This window comes from Mesoplodon mirus, assembly GCF_964341445.2.
Source record: "Mesoplodon mirus genome assembly, chromosome: 5".
Lineage (NCBI taxonomy): Eukaryota > Metazoa > Chordata > Mammalia > Artiodactyla > Ziphiidae > Mesoplodon > Mesoplodon mirus.
In genome coordinates, this window is record NC_138980.1 from 42,271,950 (window position 1) to 42,290,899 (window position 18,950).

General features: G+C 59.6%; 3 protein-coding genes across 3 annotated transcripts; 1 reads left to right on the plus strand and 2 right to left on the minus strand.

Moving 5' to 3' along the window:
- Positions 1-51: 51 nt before the first annotated feature.
- Positions 52-2,606, minus strand: THSD8 (thrombospondin type 1 domain containing 8). The gene is made up of 3 exons (XM_082620267.1): positions 2,326-2,606; positions 1,011-1,216; positions 52-141 (listed from the first exon to the last, which is right to left on the minus strand). The coding sequence occupies exons 1-2, from the start codon at positions 2,522-2,524 to the stop codon at positions 1,017-1,019; spliced, it is 399 nt and encodes a 132-aa protein (XP_082476393.1). The 5' UTR covers positions 2,525-2,606; the 3' UTR covers positions 52-141; positions 1,011-1,016.
- Positions 2,607-2,670: 64 nt separating this feature from the next.
- On the plus strand, positions 2,671-5,813 carry PRDX2 (peroxiredoxin 2). The gene is made up of 6 exons (XM_082620266.1): positions 2,671-2,789; positions 3,262-3,366; positions 3,463-3,616; positions 4,228-4,350; positions 4,515-4,645; positions 5,496-5,813. Exons 2-6 carry the CDS (start codon positions 3,264-3,266, stop codon positions 5,579-5,581), a joined length of 597 nt encoding a protein of 198 aa, XP_082476392.1. The 5' UTR covers positions 2,671-2,789; positions 3,262-3,263; the 3' UTR covers positions 5,582-5,813.
- A 2,125-nt stretch (positions 5,814-7,938) lies between these two features.
- Positions 7,939-9,776, minus strand: JUNB (JunB proto-oncogene, AP-1 transcription factor subunit). The gene has a single exon (XM_082620408.1). The coding sequence runs from the start codon at positions 9,489-9,491 to the stop codon at positions 8,448-8,450; it is 1,044 nt and encodes a 347-aa protein (XP_082476534.1). The 5' UTR covers positions 9,492-9,776; the 3' UTR covers positions 7,939-8,447.
- Between the last annotated feature and the right edge of the window lie 9,174 nt (positions 9,777-18,950).

Sequence of the window (18,950 nt, forward strand, 5' to 3'; positions counted from 1 at the left end):
CACGCCGACGTCGCTGCCGTGCAGCTTCCTGGGAATTGTAGTTTCCGAGGCTGACCGCCGAGCTCTGCGGTTGGGGAACTGGATGGGCGGGGTCGCTTTCCAAGCTCCGCCCGGGTGTCACTGGAGCTCCGCCCGCCGGGGCTAGTGGGAGGAGAGGAAAATAAAGGGGAAACTGAGGGGGGCCTTGAAGGATTCAACCCAGTCAGAGCCTAGAAGGTCAGATACCACTAGACTCCCAGAATACGGTGTCCACATCACTGAGTTCCTGTCCCCCATCTGGTTTCAGGCTCTTTGTACTCGAGGTCCCTGCCACTCCACACAGTCTAAGCCCCCTGGACTAGGTATCCTGGCTCACGCTGGGCTCAAACCTTCGGACTTGGAGTCCCCCAACTCCCTCTCTCCGTAGCTCACCGAGAGAGCCACCCAACCGCCTCTCGCCTGCTTTCTACCCTCTCTCTCATCCGGGCTAAGTCTCTCCTACCCCCGAACCGAGATCCCAGACCTCTACAGACTCCGGCTCAGAGTCTCCGCCCACCACGCAGGCTCCTTTCCCCTCCATCCCCAATTCAGGGTTCATGCTCCCGCCCCCTCTCCCACCCTTCTCCCTCTTTCTCCCACGTCTTAGCGAGGAGCACGCCTCCCAGATTTGTCCACCACTATAACAACATGTCTCTTTCTATTCCCTGCTCTCAACAGAGCTCACGCCCTCAGACTGTGGGTTTCTGTTCCTCATCGGGGTCCCAGTTCCTCCATCTCCGTTTTCCCCTCCCCGCCCCCACCACCTTTCTTCCTTTCTCCTCGGATATCAGCAGGGCTCACATCTCCTGACTCAGCTCTCCCTTCCCACGCTGCGCTCAAGCCCCAGATTTAGTGCCCCATTGTTCCCTCTTCGAGGCCCGTCTCGTACCGGGCCCCCACAGCCCTTCCTCTCTCCCCGCCCACCCTGGGGACCCGCGGCCCCGGATTTGCCCACCAGCCCCGGCCCCGCCTCCTCCGCGCCCGAGGCTCACCCGGGCTCAGGGCCTCCAGTCGCAGTCGTTCGGCTCGCAGGATGAACAATCTCGTTGCCGGCAGGGCCGCACCTGAACCAGATTCTCGCGGTCCATGAACACCGGGCCCGGCGCTGTGCCCACAGCCTCGCGGCTGCGCTCCTGCTTGCCCAGGTCGCAGAAACAGCGCCACTTTCCCCACGGGCCAAGGGCAGAGTCTTCCAAATCTAGGGATGGAGGGCCAGGTAGGAGGGAACCTTTCCCCCCGCATCCCGAGGGAGGGAGGAGGAGAAAGACACTAACAAATCACAACAGTTCGTATTTGCTCAGTTGTGCTTCTGTGCCAGGTCCCCCGCCATAGATTATCTCTAATCTTACCATTAGTCCCAGGTGGGGAAACAAACTTAGAACAAGCCACCCTTCCAAGCTCACACAACTGGTGAATGGCCCAGAGGGACTGCAAAATGACACTTCCCACCTGTGCCTGCCTGTCCAGTTGGGAATGTGATACAACACCCTTGGTGTCCACCATCTGAAGATGACTCCTCTCTTCAGGGGCATGATCTTGAGCCTGTCCAACTGGCACAGTGTCACCTGACCAGCAGGGTTGCCAGGTGGTAAATTAAATGACATAATTGTCATAATGAAGGTACTTACAGCCCCTGGCGACGGGCTAGCACATAATACAAAAACAATTATTATGATCACTTTCAAAGCAGCTACAACGTTTATCAGACACCCTTCACAACCCTTCTTTTACTGACTCTTCCCTATAGCCCTAGTTGACAGGTCTTAGCCCAAATCTGTGGCTCACAAAGTCCTGACACCTCATGCCCTCACCAAGCCTCTGCCAGACAACACTGGCCTCTTTCCAGTCCTCTGTCAGGCCTTTTGGCCTTGACACTTGCTGTTCCAACTCCCTGGTGCACTCTCCCCCCTAAATCTTCGCATTTTGGGCTTTTGCTTGTCATTCCGGCTGCATTGGTCACCTATCTTCAGCCGGGCCTTCTCTGACTTCAGAAGTTTACCTGCACCCTGCCTTTTCTATCTCCGCCTTTCCCAGCACTTATCCATGAGTTTATGGATATGTCTGCGTCGGTATTTATTGCCTGCTCACGTCCCCTCTCCCCGTGTAGGCTGCTTAAAGACAGTCTCTATCTCAATTTACAGATGAGAAAACTGAGCCTCAGAGAAAAGTAATCAGCCCGAGGGGCGCCGCCAGTGCATAGCTGGGCAGGGATTTGAAGTCCCTGAAGGAGGGTCTATTTGCAGCCAGATGGTGAAGTGGGGCAATGAAGCACCTTTCTGCACTATCACAGCCGCAGCCTGCAGTTACCTTTCTCCTGATGCTGCAGCCGGAGCTGCTCCCAGGTGTCCCCTTCTCCCTGCTCGCCGAAGTATTGGTAGTCGGGGGAGACCTGGGCAGGGGTTGCCAGCAGCAGGAGCATCAGCGGAAGGAGCAGTAGGGCCACACCGCTCCGAGCCATGCCGGACTCAACCGACCCCAGCGCGCTCCAAAGAGGAGCCCCGCGCATCACCCCCGCGGGCCGACGCAGTGGTCGGGGCCGGCGGCTGCGCGTCTCCCCCTGCCTCCCGCGAGCAAGTGGTCGCGGCCGGCTCCTCTTTCCCTCCCCTGCGCTTGCAGTGGACCCGACCGCTCCGCTCGTCCGCCCACCCCTCCGCCCTTTGCGTCATGGTTCGGGCCTAATATAAAAGGCCCCAAGGCCCACAACTCGCTTCGCCCTGCGAAAGCGAGTCTGTGAGTCTGCGAGTCTGTGCGTCCCGCCCTTGCCCACGCAGGTATGGACACCTGGAGTGCATCGGGCTGCGGGGAGCTCCCTTGGAGCAGCTCGGCCCCTATCCAGATCTCAGCGCTGGCCGCCTTTGTTTTCCACCCGCCGTAGTGGCTGCCTTTGTCCTTGCGGGGAAAAACGAGGCCAGAGCCTTGGAGTACAGGCCGCAGCCCCAGGCTCCCCGCCCCCAGCTCGCGGCATCTCCTCCTGGGGCGGTGGGCTTGCGCGACCGCGCTCAGGCCGACACGCTAACTGGGGGCCGGCCGGCAGCTGCCCGGCCCCTCTAGCCGTCCCGGGGGGCGGGTCTCCCAAAGTCTCAAGGCCGTGCCAACCTGGTCCCGGAGAGGGTGCGAGGCAGTGCTGCTGCCTCCGCCGCTCTGACTCAGTAACTGGGCCCGGTACGCAGCGTGACCTTGGGAAGCGAGGACAAAGGGTCGTCCAGGGCGCACTGACCGGTGTGGGGGGGTCTCGGCTTTCAGTCATGACCTCCGGCTACGCGCACATCGGAAAGCCCGCCCCGGAATTCCAGGCCACCGCCGTGGTGGATGGAGCCTTCAAGGAGGTGAAGCTTTCAGACTACAAAGGTGAGGGCGGCCTGGAGGGGGCCCTGGTGGGGGCGGGGCACAGGCATTAGAGGGTCTGAGCCCTAATTCCTTGTCTATTTCCACCCCCTTCCCCAGGAAAATACTTGGTCCTCTTTTTCTACCCGCTGGACTTTACCTTTGTGTGCCCCACGGAGATCATCGCTTTCAGTGAGCGTGCCGAGGAGTTCCACAAGCTGCACTGCAATGTGCTGGGCGTCTCTGTCGACTCTCAGTTCACTCACCTGGCTTGGTATGAGTGGGGACCAGTAAGGAGGAAGGGTGCAGCTAAACCTACACCTCTATAGGGTCTGAGCTGTGTGTTCTCATGGCCGGTGCTCAACCTCTGCGCCTCCCTTTCCCATCAAGAAAATAATGGAAATAGTGATTCCCAAGTCCTCAATGATGATGACAGTAATTAGCTTTTGGAAACTAGTTTCGTGGCGTAGAGAATTGGCAGATGCTTTTTTTTCACTTAGGGCAACACAGCCTCCCTCCCGTGAACTATTTCAGCAAGGTGGAAACTCCAGTTCAAGAGAGTGAGGGGCTGGGCCCAGTGACACAGAGCTAGAGAGAGGAGGACGGGGACACTAAGGCAGGTTCTCTGCCTCAGGGTGCTGGAAACCACCAGCACATGTGAAGCCACTTTGCTCGAGTATTAGCTTAGTCTTCCCAGCTGTGAGAAGCAGCCCCAGCACCCACTTCAGGGTGGGGTGGGTGGCGCTCCCCGGGGGTTGCTCTAAAGCCCCTTATCTCTCACCTCCAGCACCCCCTCTCCAGCCCTTATCACATGCAGGCCCAAAGGGTGAGGACCCTGCTGTGCCAGGCATCCTGAGGTCCCAGCCCTGTCTCTCCTACCCACAGGATCAACACTCCCCGGAAGGAGGGAGGCTTGGGCCCCCTGAACATCCCCCTGCTGGCTGATGTAACCAGAAGCTTGTCCCGTGATTATGGCGTGCTGAAGGAAGATGAGGGCATCGCCTACAGGTACTGTGGGACCCTCAGGAAGCCCCCATCCTCAGAGTGAGGGGATCGCTCTTGGGTGATGCCCTCCCTGCCCCCAGCCCTGTGGCTAGCAGGGAGACGGTGCTCCCTCCCTGGGTCCTGACCGTGGGAAGTCTGGCTCCTCACTGTGGACTCTGATATCTCAGGGGCCTCTTTATCATCGATGGCAAGGGTGTCCTTCGCCAGATCACCATCAATGATTTGCCTGTGGGGCGCTCCGTGGATGAGGCTCTGCGGCTGGTCCAGGCCTTTCAGTACACAGATGAGCACGGGGAAGGTGAGCCGAAACCCACATTCACATGTGTTCACACATGGGTACACGGGCAGTCCCTCTGTCATGCACACATACATTCACTGCCCGCTGTGTCGCTTTTGTGGGGTGGATGTGAGGGCCCCAAAGAAGATTTAACTCAGGGCCTTGTCTGCAGGAAGTTTCTAGTCTGGTGGGAGAGATACCCCAATATAAGTGTGGGGAGCTGGGGAGGTAACAAATCTATAGAAGGTATTTGAGAAGGCCTGTACCAAGGCAGGCTTTAATGTTAGTTGGATCAGAGTATCTTCTCACGTGAAGGCCACAGCCTGACCACAGGCCCTCAAAGTCCATTGGGGCTGGGGCTAAGAGAGAAAGATGCGATTAAAGGAGCCAGAAAGAAATTAAAATGTCAGCCAGGGAATTCCCTGGCGGTCCGGTGGTCAGGACTCTTGTACTTTTACTGCCGACGGCTCGAGTTTCCCCTGGTCAGGGAAACTAAGATCCCACAAGCCACACGGCGCGGCCAAAAAAATAAATAAAATAAAATAGGGACTTCCCTGGTGGTCCATTGGTTGGGACTCTGCGCTTCTACTGCAGGGGGCACGGGGAACCCTAGTCGGGGAACTAAGATCCCGCATGCCATATGGTGTGGCCAAAAATAAATAAATAAATAAAATAAAATGTCAGAAAATCCTGCAGCTGGGCTTGGAGGGCTTCTCTTACCATGTGGCATGGTCTTAGGCCTAGACCACTTGGCTCCAGGCTTTTTCTCCTGCAACTCATGCTCTTGCTTTGCCTCTTTTTGTCCCCTCACTACTGCTCTACCTTGGATATGGCACTCTAGCCTCATATGTGCACCCCTGTTTTTCCACAGTCTGTCCCGCTGGCTGGATGCCAGGCAGTGACACAATCAAGCCCAATGTGGACGACAGCAAGGAATATTTCTCCAAACACAACTAGGCTGGCAGAGGGGTGGCAAGCTTGGGCTCTTGGCCCCCATCTGTGCCCCTACCTGGGTGCCCCATACTGACCCAGGAAAGGCCCCTTCAGACTCTACAGTCCATGACCCCAGAGGGCTAGGCCAAGACTTTCTCAAGCTACCAGCTGAGAGCTGGTGAATGGTGACCCCCTCCTTGGAGCCCACATAGCTGAGAACAGGCCTAGAGGTGACTAATAAAGTATTAGGGACAGATGTAAGTGTGTTGGTGTGATTTGTCCTGGTATGGTACCACCCCCCACCCCCTTCTCCAGGCTGTGGCCTGGGAACTGACATTGTAGTTACTGATCTCCACCACAAGGTGGCAGCCTTGCATCATGCTCACTGCTTACTCTCCTCCCTCTTTCTCCTTGGCCTGAAGACGGGTGGAGGGGCCGGGGGCGATGGTGCTGTTTGCCTCTTGCAGGGAGCAAGTCCCAGGCTGCCTTACAACCTGAAACCTGGCCATGCAGGGCAGCGCCCACACCTAAACAACAGCCAGCCTGGGTTCAAATGCCGCTTAAGAGCTGTGATCTTCCCTGGGTCTCTTCAACAACAAAATGGGAATAAAGACAAACCTACATTTCACCATTTCACGTTAAAAGAGATGAAGTACGTGAAACTCAGCGCTCTCTGTTAATGGTTATTAGGACCAAGCTCCTGGGGCTGGAAGAAGGTGGGGACCCAATCCTGAGCATAGAACCAAGAGAGGGAGCTTGAGGTAGAGGCACAGTCCCTGCTGCAAGTTCTACACCACCCCAAGTTGGAGGGGCTGTGCCTCTGCCCCTGAAGTGGAAGGATGAGGGTTAGGTTGGGAGGCAGGTGTTAGGAGCAAGACAGTGTTTGAAGGAGCTCAGTTTGATGCTGTGCATGTTCAGGCAAGTGGCTTTGCCACTCTGAGCCCCCATTTCCTTCCACAGAACAGGACTGACAAGCTCATTTAATCCATAGACCCATTATTAATATTGCTATCCAGCCTAATGCCCTCCAAGGTCACCCATCTCAGCCTTGGGATTTTATCTACACTCCTCCCCAAGGCCCTTCGTGGTCTTCCCTGACTTCATCTCCCCACTCCTGGTTCACTCCATTGCAGCACACGGCCTTCTTGCTGTTCTTTAACAGGCTGATCTTGTTCTGGCCACAGGAGCTTTGCATGTGCTGTTCCCTCTGCCAGAACGCTGTTACTCAGGATCTTCTCAGGGCTCAGCATCAAAGCTGCTGAAAAATCGCCTCATTAAAGTTCCATGTTCCCAATCCATTCTCCAAAGCAGCTAACCTCCCCAGCCCCATCACTACCACTTTGACCATTTTTTTTTTTTCTTCCTAGCACTTACCACCATCTCCGAATCACGTTTGCTTGTTTATTGTCTGTCGGCCCTGGTCCAGTCTGTGACTCCAGGGCCAGGTCGTTCAGTACTTTATAAATGAATTAATGAAGCGTCTGTTCTACCCTACCTCGCCCCTGTGGCTTGCCAGCTCCGAAGCCAGCCAGATCCCCATCGGGGCTCACCAGCCGCCCTCGCACCCGTCACAGCTGCGGGGGAGGCAGCCCCATGAGAGGGCGGCGGCGCCCGGCGGCCCGAGCAGCCGCCCCGGCAGGACCAGACCTGGCAGTCGCCCCGCTCCCGGCCTGGCACCCGGGAGGGGAAACTGGCAGGCGGGCACCGCCCTTCCTGGCGGGGGTGGGGAGGGGATCGCGGCGGCAACGACGCGCAGGCAACTGCATCCCCCCTCCCGGGTCAGGTCAGACGAAGCTGGCGTGGGCTCGGCAGGACCCAGGCACCAGCCCGATGGGGGAGACTCTGGGGTGGCTCCCGGGGTTCTGGAGTGCGGCCCGCCCACCGCGGACGCTCTGGACCCAGGCCTGGGGCTTTCCGGGCCTTGGTAGCCGCCAGCCTGGGAAAATCCCGGCCCCTTTCCCGGCGCCGCGGTCCTGCCCGGCAGAGCGGGGGAGGGGATTCCCGGAATCTGCCCAGAGACCGCCGTCGCGTCACTGGGCAGAATCAGCCCATGTTTGGACCGCGCTTCCGTAGCGTCAGCGGGGAAAGCCCCGGCGCGCGCGGCTGGGCGGGGCCGCGCCTGCGCACTGCGCGTTTCGCCCCAGGCATCCTGTCCCCCGGTGCTGGGGAGTTGCGGGACCTGGTCCCCGCCCTGCACCTTCCAACCCGGGAGATCGGGGGACGCAAGAAGGGTTAGACACCCAGGCTGGGGACGCAAGATGTCTGAACAAAGCTGGCGAGATTGACAGTTACAGGAGCAAGCCACAAACCGCAGTGGGGTGGGGGCATCCCAGTACTCTCCTCCCTCCGCCCGCCCGGCTTGGAAAAAAAGACAACAGAAATTAATAAAGAACCTTTTTTTTTTTTTACTTAAATAGATTCAATAAAAAGTAAGAACACACATACACACACAAACACATCTTAAAATAAATTCTTTAGATACCGACTGCGCGTTTCTTCCCCACAGTACGGTGCAGAGGGGGGGAGGGCAGGGGGCGGGGGTCCCCTCCCCAGTATCTCCGAGGGCTTGAGTACCGGTCGGCGGGGCCAGCTCCGCCGCAATCGCCCCCTCCTCCCCTCCCTGTTAAATACACAAATATATTATATTCAATATGAATTGAGTTCAGCAGAAAAAAAAATACAAAAAAAAAAAAAAAAAACCGTGGAAGGGGGGCTTGTAAACGTTGAGGTGGAAGGACTGGCCGCAGAGCGGGCGGGCAGGAGTCCAGTGTGGTTTGTGGCGCCCCCAGGCCCCGGGGCCGGTGCCCACCGCCTGCCCCCTCGCCCCATGGGAGGCGTGCGCCCAGCCGTCCAGGTTGGGAAAATGTCCGTACGGGGGATAGGGGGGCACTCAGAAGGCGTGTCCCTTGACCCCAAGCAGTAGCTGGCAGCCATTGCTGACGTGGGTCATGACCTTCTGTTTGAGCTGGGCCACCTGCTCGCGGAGGAGGCCGGCAGTGCTGGACAGCCCCGCGTTCTCGGCCTTGAGTGTCTTCACCTTGTCCTCCAGGCGCGCGATGCGCTCCAGCTTCCGCTTCCGGCACTTGGTGGCCGCCAGCCGGTTCCGCAGCCGCTTGCGCTCTACTTTGATGCGCTCCTGGTCTTCCATGTTGATGGGGGACACCGGCGGCGTGGCGTCGCGGCTGCGCGCCTCAGGCACGGTCTGCGGTTCCTCCTTGAAGGTGGAGGCGCCGCGGCCCAGGCCCAGCTGCGCTGGGTGACCGCCGGCGAAGGGCGGCGCGTGTGGGAGGTAGCTGATGGTGGCCGTCGGGTACGAGCTCCCAGTCCCGACGGTGGCCCCGGCTCCTCCGGAGGTCGCAGAGGCTGGAGAATAGCTGTTGAGGTTGGTGTAGACGGGAGGCGGCTCCGGGCCGGCATATACGCCCCCGGGCCCGGGCGGGGGCCCCCCGCTGGCGCCCAGGGACACGTTGGGGGGCGTCACGTGGTTCATCTTGTGCAGGTCGTCCAGGGCTTTTACAAAGCCGTCGGCGAAGCCTTCCTGCTCCTCGGTGACGCCGCCCCCTGCGCCCCCCGCACCTCCACCACTGCCACCCCCGCGGGGGTAAAAGTACTGTCCCGGGGGCGTGGGCGTCGTCGTGATCACGCCGTTGCTGTTGGGGACGATCAGGCGCTCCAGCTCCGATGAGGCGAGCTTGAGCGACGCGCCGGTGTCCGAGCCCTGGCTGGAAAAGTAGCTGCCACCACTGCTGCCCTCTGGGCCGGGGCCCCGCGCTCCGGGTGCTTTAAGATTTCGGTAGGGGTCGGCCAGGTTGAGCGCCAGGCTGGGTTTCAGGAGTTTGTAGTCGTGTAGAGAGAGGCCGCCCGGGGTCCGGCCGTATCCGGCCGCTGCGTATGAGTCGTCGTGGTAGAAGGGCTGTTCCATTTTAGTGCACATCCGGGCGGCCCGGTCGGTCTGAGGGTCCCTGCGGGGCCGCCCCGGGCCTCGCTGCGCTCCGCGCAGTCCGCGGAGATGGCTGGACCAGGTGTCTGGACGCGCGTTCCCGGGGGCCTGTACGGGCCGAGAGAGACCAACAGGCGGCTGTGCACGGAAGCTCTGTGCGGCTTCTCTAGCCCCTCTGCCCCCCTCTGGCGCACTCGCTTTCTTCGTGTTGCGTCCCCCTTGCTCCCCGCTCCCCGTTGGCTCCGAAGCTGGCCTGGACACGCTCAAGGTCCCGGCCGCTCAGCCGGAGCCACACGCCTTTATACGGCGATTGTCAGCTGCGGAAGTGCGCTCCGATTGGCGGTCGCCCGAGCCGGGCCCCCGCGCCCCCCTCCTGGAGCGTGGGGAAGGGGAGGAGGCGGCTCGCGTCATTGTCAGGAAGCGCGTGTCCTTGTAAACAGCGGCCACGGGCTGGGTGGCTCGGAGCGACTGCAGGGGGAGGGGCTCAGAGGACCCTGGTGCGCGAGGAAGGGGGCGCTGGGGCGGTCAGAGGTACACGGGGAGAGGCTTCAGGGAGGACGATGACTCCCCTGGAGTACGCGATGAGGGATACGAGGAAGTGGTACAGAGCAAGTGTGTGTGTGTGTTGGGGGTAGGGGGGTGGTCCCGAGCTGCACACGGAAAGGCCTGAGGGATCTGGAGTCTTCCAGAGGGGCTGGGGGGCTGAGAATACACTGAGAGAACCCCCAAAGGAGAGACAGGAGGGTTAAGCAGGGTAGGTGGGGGAGTGGTAAGGAGACGCCTGACTCAGAAATTGAGTGGGGGTCCAGGGTACAAAAGAGTTGAGGGACTGGAATTTTCACGGGAGGAACTGAACCCAGGAAAAGTGAGGAGGGGGAGCGATCAAAAGTGTACACGGGAGTTGCTGGAGACCCATTATGCAGAAAATGAGTAGGCGTCCTGGAGTCCATGGGAGAGACTGAGAGTCCCCCACAAGTTGGAAGGGGAAGGAATTGGGGGTCCTAGACATGGAAGAAGTGAGTGAGGGTCCTGGGGTACACGGAGTCAAGGAAAATATGTGGGGTAGAAGATTAGGACACTGTCAGAGGTTGGAGGTCACTGGGGGTCATCTGCGAAGCCCCGACGGAGGAGAATTAGAAGGGTCGGGGCCCCCCTTCAGTGCTGAGATAGGACTGACAGAGGGTCTCCGGTTGAGACATGAGAGGAGGGGTCTTTTGAGGATCCTGGGGACCTGGACTGCTGCATCTTCCACGATCGGGGTCCCCTCTTGTGGGTGACCTCTAGGTGCACACCCCAAAGACTTCCCCCAGTGACCCTGGGCTTGACCGACACAGTGTCGGCTCCTGGTGCCTAGACCCAGCCCGACGGCCGGGGCGCGGTCGCCCAACCCCACTCCTTCCTTAGAAACAGGCTGGGGAAAGAGCGCCGCGGCAGGAAGTGTGGCAACAGCCCGGGGGGAAGGAACCGGGCCCTGCCTCCGTCACTCGAATCCTACGGGACCATGCGCCCCGCCCTGGGTCCAGCCGGGTTCTGCGCCTCGTAAGAGGAACCTGGGCTTGCGACCCCAGAGGAAGCCAGGGGCGTGGAACAAGTCCCGCCGCAGAGGCCTCCAGTCGCCGATCCCCACCCAAGCAATGGTTCAGCCCTTGGCGCCCGCAGCCGATCGCCGAGGCTGGCAGTCCGGGACGATTCCATCGGCCTGACGGAGGGGGACTCACCGGGGCCTGGTCGCCATGGCAACAGGCCGGAGTCCGCGGGCAGGATTGGGGGCGGGGCGGCCCCCGGAGTCTCTCCCCGCCGCCCATATAAGGACACAGGAAGGGGTGGGGTTAACGCTGTCCCGGAGCCCCGGCCAGGAGTCGGCTGCCCCGATCTGCCAGGTCCCAGGGCGCGCCAGGGCCCCAGGACGGCTAGTCCCGACCAGCCCCGGCCGCCTGGCCCGGCCCCACCCAGCCGCTCTGGGGCCGCGTCCTGCCAGGCCCTACCCGACTCGACCCAGCCTGGCAGGTCCCCGCCTGCCCGCGGGCCTGGGTCGGACTTCGCCCCCGGCCCGACGGGCGTGGAGGGGGCGGGTCAGTGCCTCGAGGCGACCCCTGTGCCTGGGCGGGCTGGCACGGCTGCCTCCTACCTCGAGCTGGGTGCCCTTACTTTCTGCCAGGAAGTCTGGGGCCCCTCCCCCCATACATCCCTAGGGGCTGGGGTATCCCCACCTTCACTCATGTGGGTGACAGGCCCTACTCCTCTTTCAGTGTGCGGGTCGCCTCACCATCCAGAATACCTAAAAGGGGGATCCTTTCCCTCATCTGAGTTGTCTCCCTCATCTGAGGGAACCCCTCCAGAGCCCCTTCCCCAGGAATGTGAGAAGGTTTAGATGGTGAGGCTTCCAGTTAGACTTAAGGTGGGACTTCCAAGCAGATAGGCTGTGAGCCACTAGAACCAGAGGTGAGCTCAGTCTCTCCCTCTCTCTCTCTCTCTCTCACTCAGAGAGTGTGAAGCCTCTGTCTTTTGGGAGCATGGAAGTTTCTTTAGGGTAGAGAGAGGCTGAGGGAGGGGGGCTAGCCAGACTTTGTAGGGCAAGCGCAGAGCTCACCAAGTGTGGAGGAGAGAAGGAAAACGAAAGAGGCAAAAGAGAAACTGAGCTCTGTGGGGGCTGGGGGAAGTCCAGCAGAGCAGTGGCTTTGAGGAGGAAGGTCCCACTAGAAGCTGGGGGTGTCCCCATCTTTGGAGGGTGCTTGTGATCCCTGGGTACCCCCTCTCCTCCTCCCTTGCTTGAACTGCTCCCCTCCCCCGCCTCAGGCGCAAGGGAGATTCCAGTGGCCGCTGAGTCTGGCAGGCAAGCTGCCAGGCCTGTGTCTCCTGCCCATGCTAATAACTGCAGCTGACATCTGGCTGGGCCCTGCGGGGGCGCAGCGGGCAACGTCAGGGGGCTGGGCAGGCCTGGCTGGAGGGCAGCATATCAGGAAGCCAACCTGCAGGTCCCACGGGCCAGGAGGCCACAGTGAGTCAGCCCTGACCAGTGCTGAGGCTGCCCATGCCAGGGGAGTCCTGGAGAGAGGTGAGACTGGCCCAGTAAGGGTAGAGATGGAGGCCAAGGACCCAGCAAGGAAAAGTGGATGTATGGGGGATGGGGGTCGGGGCAGGGAGGGATGCAGGGTTAGAGTCATGCAGACAGCACGACTCAGAGACCCTTAAGATAGGCAAACAGACTGAGAAACAATAATAATAATATTTATTATTTATTTTTTTTTCCTTTTTTGCGGTACGCGGGCCTCTCACCGCTGCGGCCTCCCCCGCCGCAGAACACAGGCTCCGGACGCGCAGGCCCAGTGGCCATGGCCCACGGGCCCAGCCGCTCCGCGGCACATGGGATCCTCCTGGACCAGGGCACGAACCCGCGTCCCCCGCACCGGCAGGCGGACTCCCAACCACTGCGCCACCAGGGAAGCCCCAATAATTATTATTTTAGTAGCTAACTCTTATATGCCTCTTACCATGGGCCAGGCACTCTTCTAAGTGGTTTACATAGAATAACACATTGCCTGCTTCCAACAACCGAGCGAAATGCATGCTATTTGTAGCCCCATTTAACAGACTAGAAAACTTAGGCACAGGAAGGTAAGGAACTTACCTGCTATCCCACAGCTATAAGCACTGGAGCTGACCTAGAACCTGAGCTGTCTGGCTCCAGAGCATTAGCCACTTTTTATGTGGATAATGACAATCAGAGAGGCATTTATGCAGTGCCAACTGTATGCCAAGCTCTGCAGGCCCTTTCATGAAGGGTCTCATTTATCTGGGCTTGGGCACAGGGCAGAGGGCTGCTGGTGTGTTTGGGGGCAGGCCAGCATGCTCTCTGCACGGGTGTTTGACCAGGGGGTGGGGATTGGGCCAGTGAGGGAGGGCGGGGGCCCAGCTAAGCTGGTACAGCCGGTTCCAAGCCCCTGCCAGTTTCACCCTTCTAGCCTGGGTGCCACCACCTCATACCGCCCCACTGGCGCCAAGGCTAGCCGTCCCTGTGAGGAAGGTGTGAGGATAGCCCCCTCCTCCGTCTGCCCTGGGTGCCCAGACTAGCATCTGGGTACTGCCCAGGCCCTGGGCTCCAGACCAGCATCTGGCTGAGGAGTCTGTGCCCAGGCTTCCCTCCTGCCCAGGGGCCTGGGGCCTGGGGGACTGGATAAGGAGGAAGTTCTCCCACCCCCACCTACAGGTCTCTCTGGGGCTTTTGGCCTTGGCAGGAGGGACTTCTCCTTCTTATAAATAGCCTGGCGACCCCCCTCCCCCCCCCGGCCCACTGGCCAGCAAGGCCCTCACCAGGAAACTGGGCTGGGGGCTGTCTGTGAGTCAGCCAGTGGGCAGGCCAGGACGAGAACCCGCAAGTCATAGCACCCAGGCTCCCTCGTCCCTGCCCCTGGGTGTGGACAGGCAGCTGGCAGGAAGAGGCTGAGGATCAAGGAGGCCCTCCCCCAGGAACCCCTGGCTTTCCAGTCACTTCCCTCCTCCACCTCTGTGGTTTGGGGGGTCCCTCACCCCTCTCCTAGAGAGGAAGCTGCTCGGTTTTCTTGGAAGCAGGAAGGAGAGTCTGTCTCCTCAGGCTGACTCAGCTGGGCATGAGGGGAGTTTCCCACAAAGCTGTTTCTGTGCCCCCCACTGCTGGCGAGGTCTTGGGGGGCCTGAGCATGGCTGAGATCCCAGGTGCCCCATTTACGGGGGATGTGCTGAGAAAACAGGCCCACACCCCACCAGGGACTGAGGCTGCTGAGCTGGGCCTCCTAGGGGAAGTGACAAACAGCAGGCCGGGGAGCGGGGTGGGGGGGGGCGGTGGTTGGAGAGAGGAAGCACCAGGATCTCTGGGTAGGGGTAGAGACTGGCTGGGAAGCCCAGAGCCCCGCAGCATGGTCCAGGGGCACGTGCGTGTCTGGTTGGCTGTGGGTTAGTGTGTGGCTGGCCTGTCAGGACGTGTGAGAGTGCATGTGAGGCCTGTCTTCTCAGGGCATGTGTCTGTGTGTTGGCCCAACACTGCAGGGGTGTGTAGGACCTGCCTGCTTTGGGGGGTGGTTTGGGAGGGGTTAGTGTGTGTGTGAGTATACGTATGGTCTATGAAATAGGTTGCATGTGGCTGGCCTATGTACATGAATGTAGGTTGTTTTGGAGTTCATATGGCTAACCTATTCGTGTCTAGTGTGTATGTGTGTGTGTGTGTGTGTGAGGTCCATGGCTTGCCTGTGTGAGGTCTGTGAGTGTGAGGTCTGTGGCTGGTGTGTGTCTGTGGCTCATCTATGTGTGTGTGTCTATATGTGGGCTCTGTGGCTGGTGTGTGTGTGTGTGTGTGTGTGTGTGTGTGTGTGTGTGTTAGCCAACAGGTTCTGTCACGCTGTCTCTGTGCCAATGTGTTAGTGAATGTCCGACTGTGGCCTGTCAATGCTTCTCTGCGTTGGGTGTGACTGTCTGGCTAGACCATGTGTGTGACTGTCAGTCTGTCTGCTTACATCTGCCCAATCTGTCGGAGGGTCTGACGTGTGTGTCATCGGTGAGGTAGTGTGTATCTGTAAGGCTGACTTCTGATGTCCTCAGAGCATCTCTGAGTGTGTGTGCAACTGTGGCGGGAGATGGGGGGATTCTGTTATGGTCTGTATGTGTCCTTCCCCATAGGTTTATGTATGTCCATCTCCCATAGGTTTATGTATGTCTCTCTTGCCTCTGAGTATCTTTTTTGAGTTGGTGATCTTGCTAGTGTGTGTTCGTGTGTGTGTGTGTGTGTGTGTGTGTGCGCGCGCCTGTGTTGCTTTCTCGTGTGTCAGGATCTGACACTGTGTATGAACATCTCTCGTGCAGCTCTCGGGGAGCCTGCACTGAAAGTGACTGTCCCTTCTCTCTGAGTCTATCCACATGCATGTATTGCCCGTCTGTGTCTGACACACAGTTCTCAGTGTGTCCGTCCTGCCTGTGTGTTTCTGGCCTGTCACGTTTGTCCTAGAGTGCCTGTGACCATGCCACAGTCTGCCAGGCTGTGTGCTTCTCACCAGAATGTCAATGTCTTTCTGTATTTGTGTCTGTCAGTGTGTCCATCTTGCCTGTATGCTGAGTTGATTTATCTGTGTCACTCACTCCCTGCCTTTATGCATCTGGCCTGTCGGTGTCTTTGTGTGTTTGGCAGCATTTCAGTCTTCCTCTTGAGTCTGCCCTGTCACTGTGTCTGTGTTTGACAGCCGTATTGCCCAGATTTGTGTCTGACCCTGTCAGTGTGTCCCCGGTTGGCAGTCTCTCTGTGGCCAGGGTGACACGGGTGTCGTGTGTGTGACTGTGTATGTGTACACTCCTTGCCGCCCCCCCCAAGTCTGGCCACCCTGGGCCATGTTTATTCTGCCCCCAGCCGATTTCTGCCCTGCCCGGGGAGGGGCTGACCCTCCGGTCTGTCCAGCCAGCAGTCCACAGCCAGCAGTCCACAGGATGTTCCCGAGACGCTGTCTCCGCCGACATCCCCTCCCTTGGGCCACCATCGGGTCAGGACCCAGGCGTCCAGGGCGGTGGGGGTGGGGCCGCAACGTGGGGGGGGGCATGCCAGGGCCCCGGAATGAGGGTGAGGGGTGGGGAGGCGACGGGCCCAACAGGTTCCGCCTCATTCCTGCCCCGCCTCTCACTTCCTGGGTGCCTGCCCCGGGCAGGGGGTGGACGGGATGAACCCCATGGCCTCAGAGCGCCTGGGTGGGGCATGGCACGCCCCACAAGGACTCGCTTCTGCTGGTCACCCTGACACCCAGGCCTGAGAGACAGGAGGAGCCTGGGTCTTTCTACCGGCCAAGCCCCCTCCCTGCTCCTCTGCCCAGCTCTGGGAACAAAGCGTCCCATCTATTATTCACTTAATCCCACAACGCCACAATAAGTGGGTCATAATTATTCCCCATTTTCAGATGGGGAAACCGAGACCCAGAGAGCAATGAAGGCAGAGGCAGGATTTGAACCCAACCCTGTATGCTACCCAAGACCCCCAGCCAGCTCACCAACAGCCTTCCCTCCCCTCTCTAAAAATGGTACATGTGGGGTGGAGTATGAACCCAGGCCCCCACGAGGCCCGGCTCAAGGGGGCGCCTGGCTTGCTCTGAGTCAAAAGGGGCCCCTGGATGAAATGAATAAGAAAACGGCTTTAACCGTTTCATCGCCGATGGGCTCTGCAAAAACTTCCTGTGGGCTACGGGGGAGGGGCTGGGGGCTGGGTTCCCGGAGGGTTGTGGGGTAGGTACTGCCAATTCAGGGGTGGGGGAAACGGCTCTAGTGACCTTGGCAAGGGATGTCTAAGGGAAGACACCAGACACCGACCCTCGCTGGAGGGAAAGCCCCACCCCTTAAGCTCTAGGCCCCCAGTACTCGGTTCTCAGCCCCCACTGCCTGGAGGGGGGGTCTCAGAGTCCGCAGCCCCCTCCCCAAGGGCTTGAGTCACACAAGGGGAAAGCCGCGAGGGGTGAGTCACGGGGTGGAGAAGGGGGAGCGAGGTCGGCTGCGGCCAGGGGACCCTCAAGCTGGCCTGAGTCACGCACGCCAGGGCCTCGCTGACCCCAACCCCTTCCCCGGAGACCAGGAGGCCAGGAGCGGGCAGCGCATTGTCGGTGGAATACGGAGCTGGAGGAAGAGCGGGAGGGGGGAGGAAGCACGCGCCCGGCCGCGCGGGAAGCTCCGGTTTCCATGGTAACTGGGGGGTCTCTCAGCTCGATGGCGGGGTTCCTCCCTCGGCAGGGACGGTCCCCGCGCGCTGGGGAAGCCCCCGCGCGCTCTCTCGAGGGGCCACAAGTTTCAGATCGGGCAGGAAGGGGTTAACGGCAGCCCCCTCCCGGGTTTCACCCGCGCCCAAAGTCCCCGGCGGGGTGGGGCTGTGCCCCGCGCTCCCCCGCGCGTGCCTGACCCCCGCGCGCCGCCCACGCACGCACGCACGCAGCTAGCCCATCCCCCCGCGCTCGCACGCACGATCGCGTCTGGCTCCACGCACGCAGCGACCCCCGTCGTGCCTCACGTCACGCACGACGCACGCGCCCCCGCAGCGCCGGGAGGGGCCGAGAGCGGCAGGACTCCGGGCGCTTGACGCCCCCCCAGCACATCACCGCCTCCTCACGCTGTCTTGTGTGACTTTGACACCCCCCCACACACAAGGTCACAAACTATCAGATCCACAGTGTCACACGGACACAGGATACACCTGCCACACGTTGGCACAAACATTCACTAGTCCAGCCAGCTCTGCAGCGAACGTGGGCAGGGTCACACTGTCACACACCGTTTGTGGTAGGGCCATCTTCATACACAGATAGGTGGCATATACAGACACTCCGATAAAGCCACACCATCAAGACAAAGTAAGACACAGATAAAAGTCTTGGACCTCAGGACTCCAGTTGTCACACAGCCACTCCTCTCACATGGAGATTGTAGAGGCACAGAGACACATGCTGGGGACGGACACACGACGGTCATGCTGTCACGCAGACATCACAAGTAGGGCACATGAAGTAAAGTAGGGTCACAGACACAAACCCACAAGACCACACACACAGGGACACCAGATTGTCTCGGGGACATGGACAAACCAAGGACAAACATGACAGGCTCATGCTATCACAGAAAAACACATGACGGAGAGAAAGTAGGACACGGTCACAGAAACACAACCTAAATCCATACCGAAGTACTGATTGTTACACATTCACTTCTCACACAAAGAATGACCTAGGGATATAGACACACAGCAAGGTCCCATAAAGAGAAGCATGTGCCCTAGTTCCTGACAGCACCCCCCCAAAACCACCAAATCACACACACATAGCCTGTTGGGTGAATTCCCAGGCCCCCAAGACACAGGTAGATGCAGACACATAGGCCTGTACACACACAGTCACAGACCCACCATCTCACACCTACATAGATGTGAACACACTTCACATGGACTCAGAGACACATATACAGACCCGGCGAGGGGGTCAGGATGGGAGTCCTGGTGGAATGTCAGTGTCTGGAGAGCAGAAAATCTGCCAGAGTCCCTCATGGTATGGGGCATGGTGTCCACCCTGAGCTTGTGGTCAGCCCTGGGTGGGGAGGGGCACCATTTCCAAATGTGTGAACCTAGGGTCTCCATCCCAGCTCTCAAGACTGGGTCTCTGCCCAGATGTGAAGGCCGGAGGGGGCGGGCGGGGGTCCAGCTGTGGCCGCAGGGAGGGGTTGAGTCACCCACTTCCCAGCAGTACAGCCCAGGCTGGGCCCAGCTGTTCCTGGAAACAGACAGGAGGGGGTGGGGTCCCCAAACCAGCTGGGGGCTGCTGGTCCAGACCTGCACCCTGTCCTTAATGGAGGCCTCCAGATCATTCCCCAAACTTTGGGGCTCTCTCCACCGAAAGTGGGGGGTTTGAATCCTTCCCCCAAATAAAGGATCCCTGCTTCAAAATGAGGGTTTGTGAACCCTCTCTTTGGATT